The following is a 20376-nucleotide window of genomic DNA, read 5'->3' as shown; positions in this document are numbered from 1 at the left end:
TTCTAGCAATACTAGCTCAAAGGAATTAATTCTGGTGCAGAACTTACCGTCGTAGTTGAAGTTCAAGGTTCTAGTTAGCAACTCTAAAACACATGTATTAACAACAATTTTTTAAAGATATTTATCACCTTAGCAATTCTATGTTTTGGGCTAATCCCTCATAGCCTATTTGAACCATGAATCTAACCGAAGAATTACTCATACATAGCAAAGCAAATCATAATAAATAACTAAATAAATTGCATAAATAGAATATATTCAGAAATATTCGAGTTCCAATACAAATCTCTGAATGAGTCTAGGATATTCTCTTCAAACTACTATAAACCCTAAATAGTGTTTGCTGTGAAAAGTATGAATGGAACAATGGCAGAGCACATAAATATTAGGTTAAAATTGGCCAGGAGTATTTCTGTAAATGTGGGTGACTTGGGATTTAAGTCGGCTGCAAACCCAGTCGGGTCTTGTGCGCTTCGCTGTCGATCAACGTAACAAGATGTGCGTCGATCGATTTTATCTCTGAATGTCGACCTTCGGACATGTTCGATGGTCAGCTACGGGCTTCCTCTCATTTTATCTCTAAAATGTATCAAAATCACCACTCTCCTCCAAAACACTCTAGACCTGTAAATATGTTAAAAAGACCCTAAAACATAATAAATAGTTCCTAAAACACCTATATACTGTGGCTAAGAGTGGATAAAATCTATGGTATATCACCGGCCTTTATAGGGCTATAGTGCTTTTCAGGCTTTTTGAGCTTTTCGAAAAAAATAGTTTGTCATTGTCACTTTCATCATTTTAATACATGTGAATTTTCATAAAAATACAGTTTTATTTTTTTTTTGTTTTAAAATATAAAGTGAGTTTTAACTTTTTTTCATTATAAAAAAATATTTTACTTTTTCGTATGCTTTAAAACCATATTATAAACAAACTAAATTTAATAAAATTTAAATAATTAAATATAAATTAAAACTAAATATATAATAGAAAAAATTTGTGATAAACATGGTCAAACGTTTCATACTTTGTATTTTGAAATAAAAAACATGTTGTACATAAAATAAGAAGGTACATCTGCAAAATTTAAAATGTGACACTTGTAATGGTTAAACAATAAAGTGCATTAACAACTTTTATATTTGCTTTATTAGATTTTAGAAAAATATTTAAATAATATGTCAATACTAATAATTGTTTTGATTGCAAGAACGATAATATTTTTGGTAAAATACAAAATTTTGGGTTTTCGGGCTGGCTCTAGCCGAAACAGGCTTAGGCCTAAAATACCTAAAGCCCAAATAGGCTTAGCTCGAAAAACATATTTTTTTGAACTTATAAAACTAAGCCCAAACCCGGTATTTTTAAGGATAGGCGGGATTGAGCTGCAGGATTCGGTCCTAATTGACATGTATATTTAAAATATTGTCAATTGTAAATCCTTAATTTTTATCAATAGGTGCAAATTAATCAATTCATAACAAAAATACAACAAAAACATAATACATTTTCATTTACCATAAAAATCATATTTTCTACTATATAATTTCAAAAAGAATAGAACACAACAAAATAGTACACTATAATGCAAACTTTTCTGGCTCCAACAAATTTGCAAGTGGCGATACAAAGAACATTTTGACTCGCTTGCCTCCTGCGAGGAGAGAGAGAAATGAAGATAAGATCTAGGCTAAATACAATGACAGAATAACATAATAATTTTGCTGAAATAAAAAGGGATCATGTAACAAAGAAAATAGTATGTTTTCTTTGTATTCAGAAGTGGAGGTGTTAATTTGGTCTAGGAGATCATGTTTCAACACACAAATTGCTAGCATTTTTGTGGCAGAAAGCAAGGATATTATATTGATGATCATGATCCAAAAACATTGAAGAGTTTCTCCACAGAGTTAAGTGAGGTAGCATTGATTCAACGAAATTTCCGGATTTCAAAATTTTCTATATTCTGAAAGAGAAGAATCGTACAACATATGGTTTAGGTATGATGTCTCATATTTTTCATTGTTTTTTTAGTTTTTGTTGGTTATTTTATTCCAATATATATTCCTAAATAATAGAATAGTTTTTTAAAAAAAGAGACCCTGTAATTTTTAAGATATTGTTAGTGAACTAATGATGATATAAATAGAAAAAAAAAACATATAATGGCGAAAGTAACGGAAAGGCCAAGAAAGATCTTTGTTTTGCAAAGAAAATCAGTGAAATTATAAAATCTAAAATAAGATTTTTTTTTTAAAAAAATTAGAAATTAAATTGTAAATTTCGTAGATCCGTTGCTTGAAATCTCTCTCGCTATCATCTTAAAACTAAACAAAAAAAGTCATCGAAAAAGAATAAAATCTTCCAGAGCTGCTAAATCCATTTGTATGGCGTTTCCTCTTCGTGTCTAAGAGTGCTTCATTTCCATTTCCTCTTCTGGTAATCTGTACATTCTTATGTAACTAGCATGAATAGTTATTGAGAATCACCGGTGATTTATTTTGATTGGTCTTGTTAACGATTTTGCTTCATGTATTTCGATTTTTTTTTCCATTCGATTGATGTGCTTTTGATTCCCTGCTTATATATGGTTGAATGCTGCAATTTTAGGAAGGCTACAGAAAAATATACAAGGAAACATAAGGGAGGGTTGATGTTTTGTGAGATTGATATAAGGTTACAAATTTATGTAGGATCAAATAAATTTTGTACTAATTTTCTTGGGCCTTTGTGATCCAGAGTTCATGTTTATTGAGATCAGATCGAATAACGCACAATTTGTTTATGTAAACATGATACATCTTACGCATTTATTCTCGAAAATCAATCCTACATTGTTTTGGAAACTTGCGTTAATTCTATGGACATATAGAGAGATATTTGCAAATAGCATATCTGTCCTATAAACAAATAGCACTTTACTAGGTTATTTATAATAGTGATTGATCTTACCACCGTGTCTTATAAGTGCCAAAATTATACAACCTTACAAACTCAAGCTTTATCAAACCTATAGTCGGATTGATTTAGAAAACATTGACTTTGTTGATCTTAAGCAATGCAATATGAAGCAAAACGATGAAATATGCTTTTCCTTTTCCTTTCCCTTTTTAAAATGGTTTGCGGGATTCTAAATTGCAGCTTTCCTCGGAAGATCTTACATATCCTTAACAAGGAGAAAAATGGATGAAAACAACGCAGGAAAGTTAACCGGGATCAAGCAGATTGTGAGGCTAAAGGAGATTCTGCAAAAATGGCAAAGTGTCACAATAGGTTCAAAGTCAGATGATACCGAGTTGGGAGCAAGAAAGCACACAGCCATCATTTCTCCTGTTATCAACCAGAGGCTATTGGATATGAAGACATGTGATTCGGATGAGGAAACTAGCCAAAGTCCTGAGCCACCTTCTGATGTCCCTGAAGGGTATTTGGCGGTCTATGTTGGACCCGAGCTCCGGAGATTTATAATTCCTACAAACTTTCTAAGCCATTCTCTGTTCAAGGTCTTGCTTGAGAAAGCTGAGGAAGAATACGGATTTGATCATAGCGGCGCCTTAACCATACCTTGCGAGGTCGAGACTTTCAAGTACTTACTTAACTGCATTGAGAATCATCCTAAAGATGACACCTCAGGTAATAAGCTCTTCTTCTTCCTCCTTTTTTAAATATCCACACCTTTCTTTCTTATACTACTATGTAGATTCTGTCTTTGAAAATCAAAATATCAACAAAAAAAAAAAATCAATTTAGCCTCCGCCTAACATTAATTTTTAGCTAGAACTTTTACAACAACAAAAAAAACACATGTTGGTCCCAGAACGAGAATGAATCTTGAATTCAATCTCAAATTATTTTGGAGAGAGTAGAAGAGGTCTTACAGGATTACTTGGTTGGTTGTTTTGCAGCTGGAGATACAGTGGAAACGGAAGAGTAAATAACAAGTATAATATAAAATTCTTCCTTTTATCCTTCAAAACTAATCAACTTGTATTAGTGCTAATGACTCTCATATCGGACTGGTAATTGTCAAATCAGTCTTTGTATTTTCCTGATAATTTATTATTCTACTCTCCATTGTTTTTTCTCAAAAATGAAGAGTAGGATACGATATGTTAAAATGCCTTATACTCCATTAAACAAATCAGTTTTTTCCCTTCTATCCCTTCGTATCACTTAGTTTTAAGGTCTATGCAGTTGATAAAAATATCCAACTTTTTTGCCAATATAAGGAAAATTTTCTTAACAGGAATAGCTTAAAAGCAAAAACTGAAGCAAAACCAAAAGCTGGAGTCGTAGAATGAAAGATATCTTTATTCTTTGAAATATGCAAAAAAAATATCTTCATACCCATCTTTCACCCTTCTTGAGCAAGGGATACGACTTGAGCCTGCAAGATGAAAAACCTAAAATGTGGATAATATGAATAATCAAAGATAGAAGACTTTTTTCTTCAATAAATAAAGAAAGAAATCACTTTAACACTCTGAATAGATTTGTTTAATCATATTTATATCATTTAAATGGGCAGCTGAAAAAAAAAATCTTATATATTAAAACAGAAGTCACAACCTTGATTCATGTGTGATTTTTTTTTAAAAATGGACCTAATAGACCTATTCATAGAAATTCATAATACATTTTAATTCAGACTAATAATAAATAGAATTTTTAAAATATTTTAATCATAATATCTTTTAATATCTTTTCATTTTAAATATAAATATATTTATTTTAAAAGTCTAACAAATCTGTTTGAAAAGATTTTTACAAGATCTTCATTTTTGAAATTATATTTAAATATTTTCACTAATTTCGAAATTAGTTTAAAATATTATTATACATTAATATATTCAGTTATATAAAAAAAATCTATAATATTTTTTTATTATATAATCATAATCAATCATATTAAAATAAAATTATTATATTGAGCTAAATAAAATTATTATATTGAGCTAAATATAATAAAATTGTATTAAATTTATATATTTATATATTTTATTTTCGTAATTATAAAATATTTTATGTTCAAAATAAAATCTAATATGTTGGTAAGATGGGTTAACATTATCAAACTATATAATACATGTATAAAAATTAACATGTATTTCTTTAAAGTTAATAATATAAAACCTTTGTAACTACTTTAATCATAATATATTTTCATTTTAAATATAATATATATTTATATATTATATTTTAAAAATTCTAATAAATCTGTGTAAAAATATTTAAACAATAACTTAATGTATTTTAAGTTATCGTTTAGAAATGAAAATAAATAAATTACATCCTATTTTATCTACTTTTATAGTCATGATCATGTTAAAATATAATTATTATACTAAAATAAATATGATAAAATTATATTCAATTGATAAATTTATAAATTTTATTTTCATAAATATAAACTATTTATTTAAAATATAATATGATGATAGAACGATTTAAAATTGAGAAATTGCCACATATAGCACATTCATAGTACTACTTTTCATGTTTATACTAACCATTTTTACCCTCACTTTAATGAAAGGTAAAAGATAATTATACTCTGAGGGTTAACTAATCTATACTTAGGGTTTAGAGTTGAGGGGTGGGGTAGAGTTTTTGGAATGGGAAATTTAGGATTCTAATAAATATATAAATAAATACTTTAAAAATATATAATTTTTTTTTTGAAAAATAGTTTCAAACATATTTTCGTTTTTCAAAAAGAAATTTGCAAAAAAAATAAAGAAAAAAATTTCAAAAAAATAAATTATAAAAAAGTTCGAATTTGAAAAAGTAAAATTCGAAAACATAAATTTTTTTTTTACTTTTTCTTTATTTTTTTAATATTTTTAATTTTTAATTTTTAATTTTTAATTTTTTATTTAAATAATGATTTATTATATATATAAATTACAATGACATAAGAGTCTTTTGCCATTTAATGAAGAAGATATTTTTGAAAATATCTCGTTAGTGGTGGTAAAAATGATAAGTGGTACCATGAAAGTGGTAAACATGTAATTTCTCCTTTAAAATTAACAAACTATATAATACATGTCTAAAAATTAACATATCTTACACTTTTATATATACAATAATAAATTATCTAAAATGAATAAACATAAAAATATTGGTAAAAAGAAATCCAGTTTTGAAATACGGGTCAGAATTTAGCCTAAATTAAATACAAAATATTTTTTAAATATATTTTCTCATGAATATATTAATTTGCTTAATAACTAAATGCAAATACAATAAGATAAATTTATAATAAGAAGTGGCAAATACATAAGGTTTAAATAATTAATTAATTATAACATGGGGGAATTTTACTTCTACACTTTCTTTGGTACCACATTTCAAGTATACCACTAGTATGAAGACATTTTCATAAATACACTTTTCATTAATGATCAAAAGACCATATTAGCCCTAACTTATCTCTCTCTTGCGTTCTTCTTTTCTTCCTCTCTCTCTCGCGATTTTTTTTCTCCCTCTTTGTCTCCGATTCACCGGAGATCCACCAACTCTCTCTCGCGATATTTTTTCTTCCTCTCTGCCTCTGATTCACCGGAGATCCACCATCTCTCTCTCATTCCACCGGTTCTCTGCGGTTCACACTGTCGACTCCTACTTCTGTACAAGATTCTCAACTGGTATGCATCTAATTTCTCCTTTTTTTGTTTGTGTCGATTAATTTTGCGAAATTTTGATTTTGTGGTTACTCTAGTCGAAAAATCAAACAAGATTGCTTTAGACTTCTAATCTGTACAGGTCGATCTAAGATAAACAGTTTTGATTGTGAAAACATTGAGTTTTTGACAACTTAAGACCCTTTATAACCCTTTGTAAATCTAAGTTATTTTGTAATGTAATTGATATGTTCAGTTCCCAGAAGCTGTGTTCAAGCTTATATGAGAGCCACAACCCTGCCAGCACACATTTGCTTCGATGTACAATGGTAATCACCATTTTCATCATTGACTCTTGTTTTTCTCTTAAATCTTATTGAACAATCATTGAGATTTTTTTTGTTTCTTCTTGTGTCTTAAATTGCAGAATATGTTCTCTTTAGCGAACTAATCTCCTCTGATTCCTTGATTGCGAAACCTCTGTTTCTCAGTTGTTGATTTTGTTCCATTTACTTTTTTACTTGCTCTCTCTCTCACATACACATAGCTTTTCCACAAGTTTCGTGGCAGAAAATTTTCAGGCTTTCTATATTAGATTTTGAGTGTTTGGTTACTTTAACAGCCTGCTTCTGCTGATGGATCTGGAAACTGAAAATCGAATAGCTTCGGTTCTGTTCAGAGAAGCAGCAGAGTTGAGGAGACAAGCTGAAAAAGATGGTGTCCGAGATTATCTTGAGAATTAGCCTAATGTAAGGCATCGACCTAACTCGAGGTTTCTCACAGCAACTGTCCTTGAATTTCAACAATGTAATGCTTTTCTTTCCACCCTTTACTTATTTTCGTTTTACAAAAGTTAAGATTGAAAAGGATAAGCCTTTGCATTGCTATAGTGTGTGATATTCTTTTGTTCGTTGAAGCAATATCTGTATGTTTTTGGAAGAGGATTATTTTAATTGTTGGTGAATGGTCGATTCACAATAAGAAAGTTGGCAGAATCTGAAAGTTTTGTTTTGGATTCTGCGTTTCTTAACAGTTCAATGTTGTGACTTACGTGTCTGTCTAGTACTCAATGTAGCTCAATATGTTAATTATTTACTCTAATCTCTTGCATGTTTCTTGACCATAATACAACAAACAGAGCGGTAGAAACCAATGAGATGTGGAAGGCTCAGGAGCAAGAAAACGAAAGGCTCATGAATCATGATTGAATCTTACCGAGTATATATATATCCTTTAGTTGATTGTGGATGATGTTAATGATGTACCTCTGTTTGCTAAGAAAATCTGAGAAATAATATAATTGTTTTATAAAGAAGAGACAGAGAAACCATATCAAATTATATCATCATAATAAAATCCTTATAAGGCTTTATAAAGATAATAAATAATTTATAAATGTTTATAAATCATTTATGAAAATTCAGAAATCATTTATAACCCTTTATCAATAGTTTATATATATTCCTATAAATTATTTATAAACCTTTATAAAATCACTTATAAGAATATACCAAATATTTATAAGGTTTTATAAAATCATTTATAAATATTTAGAAAGGTAATTTCATTTATAAAGTCTTAAAAATCATTTATATGAATATATAGAAACTTTTTATAAGGGTCTATAAATCATTTATAAGAATTTGTAGAATATCAAAAGGTAATTATTTTATGAAGTCTTATAACATTTTATAGAAGCTTATAAATCTGTATATAAGGGTTTATAAATTTTTTATAAGAGTTTAATAATCTTCATCGCACAATTTGTAAGAGAAAATAAATCTTTTTCAAGAGTTTATAAATCTTTTATAAGATTTTATAAATCTTTACATTTAGAAGTAAAATATTCATAAAGCTATTATAAGTTTAAAAAGTTTAAAAAGTAAAATCGGTGATATAAATACATGAAGATGCTCGTTACTAATTTTCTTAAAAAAAGAAACTAGAGTAAATGTAAAGTACAAATGATTTACAGCTTAGAATCACTTATAAGAACACGTGTTACACATATATATTACAAAAAGACACGTGTTTTGTTTCTCTTATATGTGTCAAGAACATATATATTACATATAAAAACACGTGTCTTCTCTCTCTTTCTGTAACTCCAATCTTCTTGAAAATTGTGTTTCCCTCTGAAAACATAAAAACATAAGGCTAAATATATATATTGTGTTACGGTTTCTTTTATAAGGCCTTATAAATATAAAAATTGTAATAAATACCTCAAGCGGGTTACCATTATAAAATCACTTATAAATTTTATAAGAGCTTATAAAACCTTGTATCAACCATCTATAAAGTTTTTAAAACATATATAAATATTTATAAAACTATTTATAAGGGTTTATAAAACTATTTACAAGAACTTATAAGCTATTTATAAGAGTTTTTACATTTATTTATAAGTGTTCATAAATTGATTTACAAGGTTTATAAATCTATTTATAAGAGTTTATAAATCACCAAATTAACCAACTTTCCATCATTTCTTTGCTTATTAAAGAACATCATTATTTTACAGTTTCTTTTATAAGACTTTATAAAAAGGTATAATTGAGCATTGAGATGATTGAGCATTGAGAGATACTTGGGGTTTCTGAATTTATAATGGTTTATAAAAATTTATAAAGGGTTTACAAAACCACAATGTTAGATGAACGCCTCAATTCTGCAGATGCACATAATGTATCCATACCAGATATATAGCCTTCTAGAACCTTTCTTACATCAATAGCAAAAGCCTGATTAACAAGAGTATAGTGGCTCTTGTTATTGGCTTCTTCATTTTCACCTACTTTACAGCTCCCCCCTGTCCCTCAACTTCCAACTTAAAGTTCATGAAATGAGTCTACGAAGTTATGGAGAAGAAAGACCAAAGAACCAAAACAGCCTATATTTCAAAGAATATGTCCCAAGGCGTCAGTGCTTGATAACCGATGCCACAAGCTCAGAATTTGGTGGGTTGTCCTATCAGCTGGCTCAGAGCATAATCCATAAGAGAGCTTCTGTATGCTAATAAGAGAAGAACACCTTGCAGAGCATTCAACGCCAACCTAACCAAGTTTAATTCCTATTAAAAAGCAACAAAATTGTCAGAGAATGTGGCCAAAAGTAGAAGTAGTCTCAATATACTTCTTTCATTTCATCTAAGCACTAAAGATATTCCATTGTTCTGTAATTAATTACTAAGAATATAAATCTGAGAACATCACATCGTAATCTTCCCTAAGATAATGATTTCGTCGTAACTCAATACAGTACATCGAGTACTAAACTCAAATCAATAAAATTAATACTTTTTTTTCCCAAATCATTCCCTATTAGGTTTCCGATCCTAGCCACTCAAGCAAAATGCAAAGCTCATGTTTCCACGCATACAAACATGAAAAGCGTAAATGGTTAACTTACAGAGACAAAGGAAGAAGACGGAGGAGAAGCACGAGTTGGAGGAGGAAATTGGCAGCTCTGAGAATGTAAGGACTCTCAACTACGTGGTGGAAGGTAAAGCTCCTCCTGTTTGAGCTTCTCCAGAAGCGAATCAACGCTCGTCGCCACCGTCATTATTTCTCAATGGAGGAGAAAGTGAGAGATCGTCTTGTTCGCCTGAGCTTGTAGACTTTTTCAGCTTCGTCGGAGAATTCGTCAGCACCGTCAAATCCACCAGAGAACTCGCCAGCACCGTCCGAAGAACTCGTCAGGATCGTCGGATTTGATCACCGTCGAATTCAAAATCAATCTGGGAACTCTCAGATTTAGAATTGAGGGAGAAAGAGAGTAATTTAGGTTTAATTATCAAGGGTATAATGGTACTTTGTCTATTAAAATTTTAATGGTAAAGTTGAAAAGTGTAAAGTTGAAAAGTGGTATTAGAAAAGTGGTATTAGTGGCAATTCCCCCTTATAACATGTAAATTATAAAATTATTGTATTTGAAATAGTTATATAAATATTTTAAGTATATGATTAACATTAAAAATATATACCACTTATGTTCTAAAACAATAATTTATGTATAAAAAAGTAAAAACAAATACCCGTACGGTTGCACGGGTCAAAATCTAGTTATATTTAAATTACTACACACAAATTGTTAATCACGACTGACCAATTTCTAATTACCCAAATTAACTTTTTGAAACAACAATTACTTCTCTCACAAGTAGTCTCCATTGTGCGCCTCAATTTTCTTGAGCTAACAATCTCTCATTTTTGTCTGAGCATGTCAACTCATTCTTAACCTACAAACATTTCATATCAACAAACAAATATACACCAAACACATCAAATAGAATTTAAAAGATACATCGGTTAGAGTATGTAAAAAAATCACACAGCTAAGAGTTCAAAAACAAACAAAAGCTAATAGTTAAAGAAAATATAAGAAACCTCAATATCACACACAAAATGAAGAAGATAAAGTTTCAATATTTATTCATTTCAGTGGAGGCTGTTCTCTTACAAAGCTACCATATTTATACAAAGAAGTGAAAGCCCTAAGTTGAGACAGATGGCTTCATCCAGTGTCTGATGCGCCATCAAGAGCTGAGAATGCGTTTGCCAGCTTTACACTAAACGCTCCATCCGTACAGGCCTTAGTCTCAGTTTTCTCGTGAAGCTTGCTTTTGGAAAAGCCAACGCTTAGTGACCGTTGATCTCTGGGAGCCATGCTGTCACTCTTTGATTGGAAGCTAGCACAAGGTTTGTCTTCTTCAAACATCTTACCTTTGCCCTTTTCTTCACGCGTAAGTCTCGCTTTGGAGGGAGAGACTGAACTTGTTTGAACTTGAGCTTGTGTAGAGCTAAGTTCACTAATATCCCCCCTCAAATTTGGTGTAGGTGGAACATCAACACCTAGTTTGAAACGAAGAGATTGGAAAGCTGTAGTGGGGAGAGATTTGGTGAAGATGTCGGCGATTTGTTGATGCGCCAGAATATGCTTGACCACTAAGGCTTTAAGCGCTACTCTCTCTCGAACGAAGTGATAATCCAGAGCGAAGTGCTTGGATCTCTAGTGGTAAGCAGGATTTGCCGTAAGATGAACAGAAGATAGATTGTCTCCACACAGTTCAGGTGTCTCAGGAAGCGGAATACCTAGTTCACGAAGAAGAATGCAAAGCCAAGTTATCTCACACGCGGTTTCAGAGAAAGAGAACGATATTCAGCTTCTGTGGAACTTCGAGAGACAGTAGGTTGCTTTTGGGAAGACCAAGAGATTAGATTACTACCAAGAAAGGTGCAGTAGCCACCAGTGGACTGTTTAGTTGTTGAACAACCTCCCCAATCACTGTCGCTGTAAGCACGAAGCATAAAGTCTGTCTCCTTGATGATACTAATGCCCATAGAAGTGGTTCCTTTAACATACCGAAGAATCCGTTTCAGCAAATTGAAGTCTGAAACCATTGGAGAGTGCATCTTCTGACACACGTAGTTAACTGCGAACTGAATATCAGGTCTGGTAAGAGTTAGATACTGCAACTTGCCTGCAAGAGTGCGAAAGAACTTCGGATTGGAGAACTCAAACCAAGCTAGAGGCGATTGTTTGAGACCATACAAAGACTTGTGAAGCAAACAGACATGATCAGGCTTGCTTTTGTCGACGAAACCAGCAGGCTGACGCATGTAGACCGTCTCAGCAAGATCGCCATGGAGAAACGCGTTTTTGACGTCCATTTGCCTGATGCTCCATTGCATGACTGTTGCAATATGAAGGACAATGCATACTGTCGCAGAGCGAACCACTGGGCTGTAAGTCTCAAGATAGTCGACGCCTTCAAATTGCTCGTTTCCTCTAGCAACAAATGCTTCTTGAAGGTACCATCAGCATTGAGCTTGTTTCTATAAATCCAAAGTGATACAAGCCTAAGCTAACAAAGGCTAGATCACAAGGCAACAAGAGTTGTCAAGCTTGAATGGGTCGATTGTCGCCACAAAGGGTTGCGGAAATATCCCTTTGATAAGACCAGAAGCCTGCGCCTATGTGAATCCACACAAAGACAGAGACCTACACTTGTATCCTAGAATGAATCCACAAACTAAGGAGACAAGCAAACGGACAAGAAATCTAAAGGAATCCACCTAAAGACTAATTGAACAAAACAAAGACAAACTTTGTAAACTGAATAATACTTTATTAATTTCGTGCAAGGGTGATTTACAAATGAGACTTAGCTCTGTTTAAATAGAAAAGAACACAAATGCCTAAAAGAATAACTTGGAAAGAAATAATAAGTGAAAAACTAGCCGTTGGACTTAGTTGGTGCAGAATCTGTCCATGTATGGAAGTTGTCTTCTCTCCTTGTATCTTGTGAATTTGGGCAGAAATAAATGCATCCGTGGGATCTCCTTTGATGTCTGGATAGTCTCTAAGTCGTGCCTGAACAGAAGGGGAAAGAGCCGTTGGTCTTTAATAACTCCAAGTGTGAATGCATCCATGTAAGGTAAGTTGACAAATAAGGGATTCATCTTGATCATGTGGCTGCTGGTGCATGGTAGAAACTCTCCACTGCTCTTAGATGTAATGAATAATCTTCTGGTTTCCACACGTGAGTTTGAGTTGCACACTCCTTAAGCAAAGAATTACTTTCCTTAATTAGAACCAATTCGGATGCAGTGTAGATAGTCTGACTTGTAACTGGCATATCTCCTAAACCATTACTCTTTTTGGTATGAAACCAATTCGCTGCGTGCTCTGGTTGAGTTGAGAATCTATAGAAACTGGTTTCACGGTTAAATTCCTTATGGTTGCAAAGATATCCTTCTTTGAGTGCACCTATGTCGCTGCTGGCTCCAATGTAGCTTGTATGGTTGATCTCATGAGTTGGTGGTCCAGCTACTGACTTTAGGTCCTCATCATTCCCTCCCTCTTCAAAAGGTTTTGTCCTCAAAACCAATTTACCTGCACCAAGATAGAGCAAGTTAGGTTTCATTCTAATTTGGGAGGCTAGGGTCTTACCTTGGTATATGCACGGTTTTGTGATGCATTGTCCATCTGGTGGTTCTTCTTTGATCAGTAGGGAAGCTATGCCCCCTTTCCATGGTCGGTCTATGATTTCCCTTGGAAGGATCGTGGTCTCCTTTTCGAAATCTCCTATTTCACAATTGGTTTCTCCATTGACCACTGCTTGGGTGTAAGGTTGTGAGTTTGGTTCTGGATGCTTCTCCATTGTACCTATATCTGAATCATCACTTATGGGCAAGAGCAAGTGTTTCATACTTGAAGTGGACGATTCAAAAAAATAATATTGAGTAAGATTTAGAGCTTCACTTACCTGGTTATCTTGCATTGATTCAGCTTTGGTATTTACTACCTCTAAAGCATGATCAGCTGGTGTAGAGGTCTCTAGGGTAGATTGCTCATTATTCTCTTGTGGTTTAGCTTCTGTACGTGTCTCCTCATTACCTAGACCTTCATCAACATTCTGGACAGAGTGCAAGTGCATCATACCAGTGTTTTGATAAGTAAGATTATTCACTTTATGTTCAGAAATCACCTTATCAAGTGTTGGACTTGATTGCGCAGCAAGGTTGGTTTCTTGTTCCTTGATTTCTATGTTAGTACCTGAAATACTTTCAACCTTTTGGGCGCTAGACAAGTGTGTTAAGACAGTCATGGAATTACTAGAAACAGAAGTAGATCTAGCTTTAATCAAGTTGATAAGATCATCAATATGTTTATCCATTCTAGAAAAGGAATCATCAATTCTAGTATCGGAATCACTTACCTCCAAGTTTGTTTCTTTTGCTTCAGATAGTACTGACTTCACAACTCGTTTTGTGGGACACTCCTTTGCTAGATGGCCCTTGCCTTGACACCTATAACAAATAACCTCAGATGGTTTTAAAGGGTTAGAGTGCTCACCTTGGTTTCGTTTGACTTGAGGTGGATGCACTGGCCTTGAACTTTGTCTTTGGGAAACAACTTCTCTCTGAACTGTGGGTTGCAAGACTTGGTGCTTTATTAATCTTCTTGTGGACACCTTCTGAATGTATTTTGCCTTCTTCACAAACTCACTATACATGAGCATCTTAACCTCTTTCCAAGTAAAAGCCGGATCATTGAAATAGATCCTATCAGCATCTAGCTGACTCCACCAATTGTATGCCTCTCCGGTTAAGGTATCCTTCGCATAAGTTAGCTTTAGCTTCTATGGAATTCTCCAAGCTATAAACCATTGCTCCATGTCGTCCTCCCACCTTAGATATGTACTTGGTCCTTGCTTATGACCAGAAAAATGTATAGATGGTGCAGCCAAGCGATTCTGATAAAACTGATCTCCATTGTAGTTCCATGGCTTGCTGTGAGCATGTCTTGATAGACTCCCATGATAAGATCTTGATGGTGCAGCCACGGTGGTCTTTTCTCTTCTAGGACACGCTTGAGAATAATATTTCCCTTCAGAACTATCCTCATAGATGAGTTGGGATTTGGGACCATAGCAAGTTGAATACCGGTCCATTGATTCTGGTTCCACCTCTGGGTATTCTTGTTCATCGTTTGGGACATACTCTGGAACAGAGTCTGCGCACCAATGACCTTCAGTGTGGTCATCTCCATCGTCCCAACAATCCTGGTCAGCTTCTTCTCCCCAATCTACCTCAGACGTGTTGTATTCTTCAGCCTCTTCTTCTGAGTAATCATCCTCCATTGGCGTCTTCCCTATCTTTTCTCAGAGTTTGCCTTGCACAAACAGAAGAAAAAGGAATTAAGTCGTGGCTTAGCAAAAGAAAGGAAAGAAGAATAAGAAAGAACAAAGAAAAATGGAAACTTAGTATCTCCTTGTTTTTATTTTATTTATTTTTTTTTTTATTTTTTTTGGAAAATTAAAACAAATGAAAAAGAATTCACTTTTTTTTTTTGTTTTTTTTTTTAATGGAAACACGAAATATATAAACTAAGACAATGTAATTAACTTTTTATTCTGGTTTTATAATTTTTAGAATTTAAGAGAAGCAAGAAACAAAATTGACCTTTTTTTTTTATATAGTAAGTGAATAAACCGAAATGGAAACTAAGGAAACAACTAACGCAAACACGATTTCTTTTGGCTTTTCAAATTTATATGAATCAAAGAAAGTAAATGGTCATCTTTGTCGTGCCTCCCTGGTTTTAACACCAAGAACAAGCAAATGCAAAAATGGACAGAAATTGCAAACAATTTTTATGGTTTTTTTTTTAATATGATTTTATAAATGAAACAAATGCAAAAGAGATGAAACAAATAAACAAATGCAAATGAATAGAGACAAGGATAGATATAACCTGATAGATAGGAGCTTTTGAAGCTCTGATACCAAAAATGATACAAGCCTAAGCTAACAAAGGCTAGATCACAAGGCAACATGAGTTGTCAAGCTTGAATGGGTCGATTGTCGCCACAAAGGGTTGCGGAAATATCCCTTTGATAAGACCAGAAGCCTGCGCCTATGTGAATCCACACAAAGACAGAGACCTACACTTGTATCCTAGAATGAATCCACAAACTAAGGAGACAAGCAAACGGACAAGAAATCTAAAGGAATCCACCTAAAGACTAATTGAACAAAACAAAGACAAACTTTGTAAACTGAATAATACTTTATTAATTTCGTGCAAGGGTGATTTACAAATGAGACTTAGCTCTGTTTAAATAGAAAAGAACACAATTTCCTAAAAGAATAACTTGGAAAGAAATAATAAGTGAAAAACTAGCCGTTGGACTTAGTTGGTGCAGAATCTGTCCATGTATGGAAGTTGTCTTCTCTCCTTGTATCTTGTGAGTTTGGGCAGAAATAAATGCATCCGTGGGATCTCCTTTGATGTCTGGATAGTCTCTAAGTCGTGCCTGAACAGAAGGGGAAAGAGCCGTTGGTCTTTAATAACTCCAAGTGTGAATGCATCCATGTAAGGTAAGTTGACAAATAAGGGATTCATCTTGATCATGTGGCTGCTGGTGCATGGTAGAAACTCTCCCACTGCTCTTAGATGTAATGAATAATCTCCTGGTTTCCACACGTGAGTTTGAGTTGCACACTCCTTAAGCAAAGAATTACTTTCCTTAATTAGAACCAATTCGGATGCAGTGTAGATAGTCTGATTTGTAACTGGCATATCTCCTAAACCATTACTCTTTTTGGTATGAAACCAATTCGCTGCGTGCTCTGGTTGAGTTGAGAATCTATAGAAACTGGTTTCACGGTTAAATTCCTTATGCTTGCAAAGATATCCTTCTTTGAGTGCACCTATGTCGCTGCTGGCTCCAATGTAGCTTGTATGGTTGATCTCATGAGTTGGTGGTCCAGCTACTGACTTTAGGTCCTCATCACAAAGGCAACCGAGAACATTCATACCAGGAGTTCGAGGTACAAGTGACCAAGTTTTAGTTTCTTTGCAGTTATCAACTTCTTCTAACATGGCATTGTTCCAACCAGAATGCTTAAGAGCTTCAGAAATGGTTTTGGGAGTTGGAAACGCCGCCTTCTGAGTAAGAAGAGCATAACGAGGATTAGGCTTCACTATACCAACTTTTGAACGAGTAATCATGGGATGAGAAGATGTTGGAGAAGGGGACGAAGTAGTCTGAGCCGAAGATAGTACTGGCCGTTCTTGTAAAGAAGCAACGCTGTTGAATATAGAAACATGATCTAAGCCTGACGTACACCCAGTGCGATGCTCTTCACAAGACGTAGTACTAACAGACGGACTTGGAACTGAAGTAGTAGCTTGGGAATGAGGCCTCAATGTTAGAGGAGGAAAGTCTTCAGAAGTGAAGATGCTGGAGCTGGTAGATCCAACTGAGGAAGCCAAAGGAGAAGGTACATTGACAAAGCTAATAGGTTCAAGAGTAGACTTGACAGGCTTCTGAACCTCAGGCGGCTTCATCTTAAGTTGTACAAACTGTCTTGCCAAGCTTTCAAAAGAGTAGATTTAGTAGCTGGATGCAGATGAGAGAAGCTATCAGCAAACGGAAAGGATGTTTCATCAAAGATGACATGACACGTGATATAAACTCTGCCTGTTGTTGGTAGCAGACAGCAGTAACCCTTAAACTTCTCATTGTATCCCAAGAAAACGCATTTGAGAGATCTTCGATCCAACTTATTAGCAGAGTAGTCACGAAGCATGGGGAAACACGCACAGCCAAACACTCGAAGAGCTCTGTAATCTGGCCTCCTGTGATGAAGCAACTCAAAGGGACTTTTAGAGTCATCAAGAGCAGTGTGAGGCAGCAAGTTACTGAGAAAATTGGCTGTGAAAAAGGCTTCTACCTAGTACTTTTGAGGAACCTTTCCATGAAACATAAGAGCAAGACCGAGATCAGTTAACTGACGGTGCTTACATTCAGCTAAGCCGTTTTGCTGAGGCGTGTGAGGACAAGAGAGATGTTGCTGAATCCCATGAAGTTCTAGATGTTTTAGAAACTTATGGCTGATGAATTCACCTCCACCATCACACTGAAAGGTATGTATTTTAGTTTGGCAAAGATTTTGTGCAAGAGCTTGAAATTTTAAGAAAATTTCATAGGAGTCTGATTTGTTTCTTAAAGGATAAAACCAAGAGAATCGAGTGTAGTGATCAATGAAAACTACATAGAAGCGAAAGCCTTGGATAGAAGAAACCGTAGAAGGGCCCCAAAGATCACAATGGACCCTTTCCAAAGGTCTAAAAAAAACGGTAATCTAGAGCTCTTTCCGAGATGACAAGCTTCACAAACAGTCTTGGAACTCTTATTGATGAAGATTGCCTTATTTGCAGAGAGCTGTTGAAGAACAAGCGGATTAGGGTGCCAAGCCTCTGATGCCACACTTCATCACTCACACTGATCTGTCTGTTGGAGTAGAAGACCTGAGGAGATGACGACCGCAAAGAGTAGAGACCACTAGTGTGAGGCCCTTGAAGAAGAAGCCGCTATGTTGCCTTATCATAGATGTGCACATTGTCACAGTCAAAATCAATAGAGCAAGGATAATCTGAAGTAATCTTAGAGAGAGAGAGAGTAGAGACTTAGCTATCTTAGGACACACTAAGACATCAGAGACATGAATTGTACCTGACGTGGAGGCCAAGCTGGTGGAACCAGTGTGCGTGATAGGGAGGTACTCTCCATTACCAACCATAACCGAGTCAGAACCAGTGTAGACCTGAGACTGTTGGAGATGGTGGGGGAGAGTTGGTGACATGTGACGATGCTCCAGAATCTGGAAACCACTCATGGCCATTGTTGGTAACGTCAGTTATGTGGAGATCAGTAAGCGCAGCAGGAAGATCATCTAATTGATAGCTGTTATCGAAGCGGTGCCAGCAGCGAAGAGAGTTGTTGCCTGGTTTGCCACAAATCTGACAAATGGGTCTGTTATCACCGTCTGACGAAACGGAGGAAGCAGAGGATCCTGAAGGAGAGCTGATGTGTTGATGAAAACCTCTACTACGAGTAGAGTAAGAACCTCGACCTTGACCTCTTCCTCTGGGGCGAAAGTACTGACCACGACCATGCTGAGTGTAGAAAGCAAGGTGTGGTGAGACGTCTGAGGAGCTGTTGTAGCTCTGTAGTTTGTCATCAAAGCTAGTCAGTCGAGGAATGATGTCTTCAAAGGTTGGAGTGGGAGACTCATCCATGGAACTCTCTATGGTAGTTTTGATAGGTTCATAGTCACGACCAAGACCGTGAAGAGCCGCAAATACTTTCATACGTTCAAGAACAGGACTACCAATGGAAGAGAGTTGAGAACAAACCGACTTTATCTTTTGAAGATACTCGGCCATGGGTTTGGTGGGCTTGAGTGTCGTCTGGAGCTTCCTTTGGAGTTCAAAAGAACGAGAAGATGTCGAACGATTGTAGTAACAAGCCAGAGAGATCCAGACCTCATGAGAGGTTTGACAGTCGACGACAAGGCTGAGAATGTCTTCAGAGAAAGAACCTAAAAGCCAAGACTTTACCACTTGATCCGTTTGAAACCATTTGGTAGAGTCAGGATTTGGGGTTTGAGTAGCCACGCCATCGATGCCTGTGACGGTGAGGGTAGCAGCGGGCTGAGGAGACTGACCGGTGACATAGCCGAGAAGACCTTGACCGTTAAGAAAAGCTTCAAACTGAGATTTCCAGAGAATGTAGTTCTTCTCTGTCAAGGTAACGGTGACACTGTTTGTGATGCGAAGACCAAGAGGATGATAGACCTCTAGATTTTGAGCTTCCATGGCTCTGATACCATATAAGAAACCTCAATATCACACACAAAATGAAGAATATAAAGTTTTAATCTTTATTCATTTCAGCATGGAGGCTGTTCTCTTTTAAAGCTACCATATTTCTACAAAGAAGTGAAAGCCCTAAGATGAGACAGATGGCTTCATCCAGTGTCTGATGCGCCATCAAGGACTGAGAATGCGTTTGCCAGCTTTACACTAAACACTCCATTAGTACCAGACTTAGTCTCAGTTCTGTCGTGAAGCTTGCTTTTGGAAAAGCCAACGCTTAGTGACCGTTGATCTCTGGGAGCCATGCTGTCACTCTTTGAATGGAAGCTATCACAAGGTTTGTCTTCTTCAAACATCTTAGCTTTGCCCTTTTCTTCACGCGTAAGTCTCGCTTTGGCGGGAGAGACTGAACTTGTTTGAACTTGAGCTTGTGTATAGCTAAGTTCACTAATAGAAAAGACAAAAGCTAAGAGTTAAGAAATTTAAAAATTTTAGCATTAGCATGCAAGCCACCTATAATCTTTGAAGAATGAGTTAATAGCCAGACAAATACAAACTTCAAAATCTGAACAGA

The 20376-nt window shown here is 34.8% G+C and overlaps 2 protein-coding genes across 2 annotated transcripts; one reads left to right on the top strand and one right to left on the bottom strand.

Moving 5' to 3' along the window:
- Positions 1–2287: 2287 nt before the first annotated feature.
- LOC103848025 (auxin-responsive protein SAUR71) lies at positions 2288–4098 on the top strand. Its single transcript, XM_009125015.3, has 3 exons — positions 2288–2442; positions 3145–3636; positions 3909–4098. The coding sequence occupies exons 2-3, from the start codon at positions 3186–3188 to the stop codon at positions 3935–3937; spliced, it is 480 nt and encodes a 159-aa protein (XP_009123263.1). The 5' UTR covers positions 2288–2442; positions 3145–3185; the 3' UTR covers positions 3938–4098.
- Positions 4099–13799: 9701 nt separating this feature from the next.
- LOC117126086 lies at positions 13800–15276 on the bottom strand. Its single transcript, XM_033273475.1, has 3 exons — positions 14801–15276; positions 13900–14443; positions 13800–13805 (listed from the first exon to the last, which is right to left on the bottom strand). The coding sequence occupies exons 1-3, from the start codon at positions 15274–15276 to the stop codon at positions 13800–13802; spliced, it is 1026 nt and encodes a 341-aa protein (XP_033129366.1).
- Positions 15277–20376: the final 5100 nt, after the last annotated feature.

The sequence above is a fragment of the Brassica rapa genome, chromosome A06, assembly GCF_000309985.2.
Source record: "Brassica rapa cultivar Chiifu-401-42 chromosome A06, CAAS_Brap_v3.01, whole genome shotgun sequence".
Taxonomy (NCBI): Eukaryota; Viridiplantae; Streptophyta; class Magnoliopsida; order Brassicales; family Brassicaceae; genus Brassica; species Brassica rapa.
The sequence above is the reverse complement of the archived record's forward strand: the minus strand, read 5'-3'. Positions and strand labels throughout refer to the sequence as shown.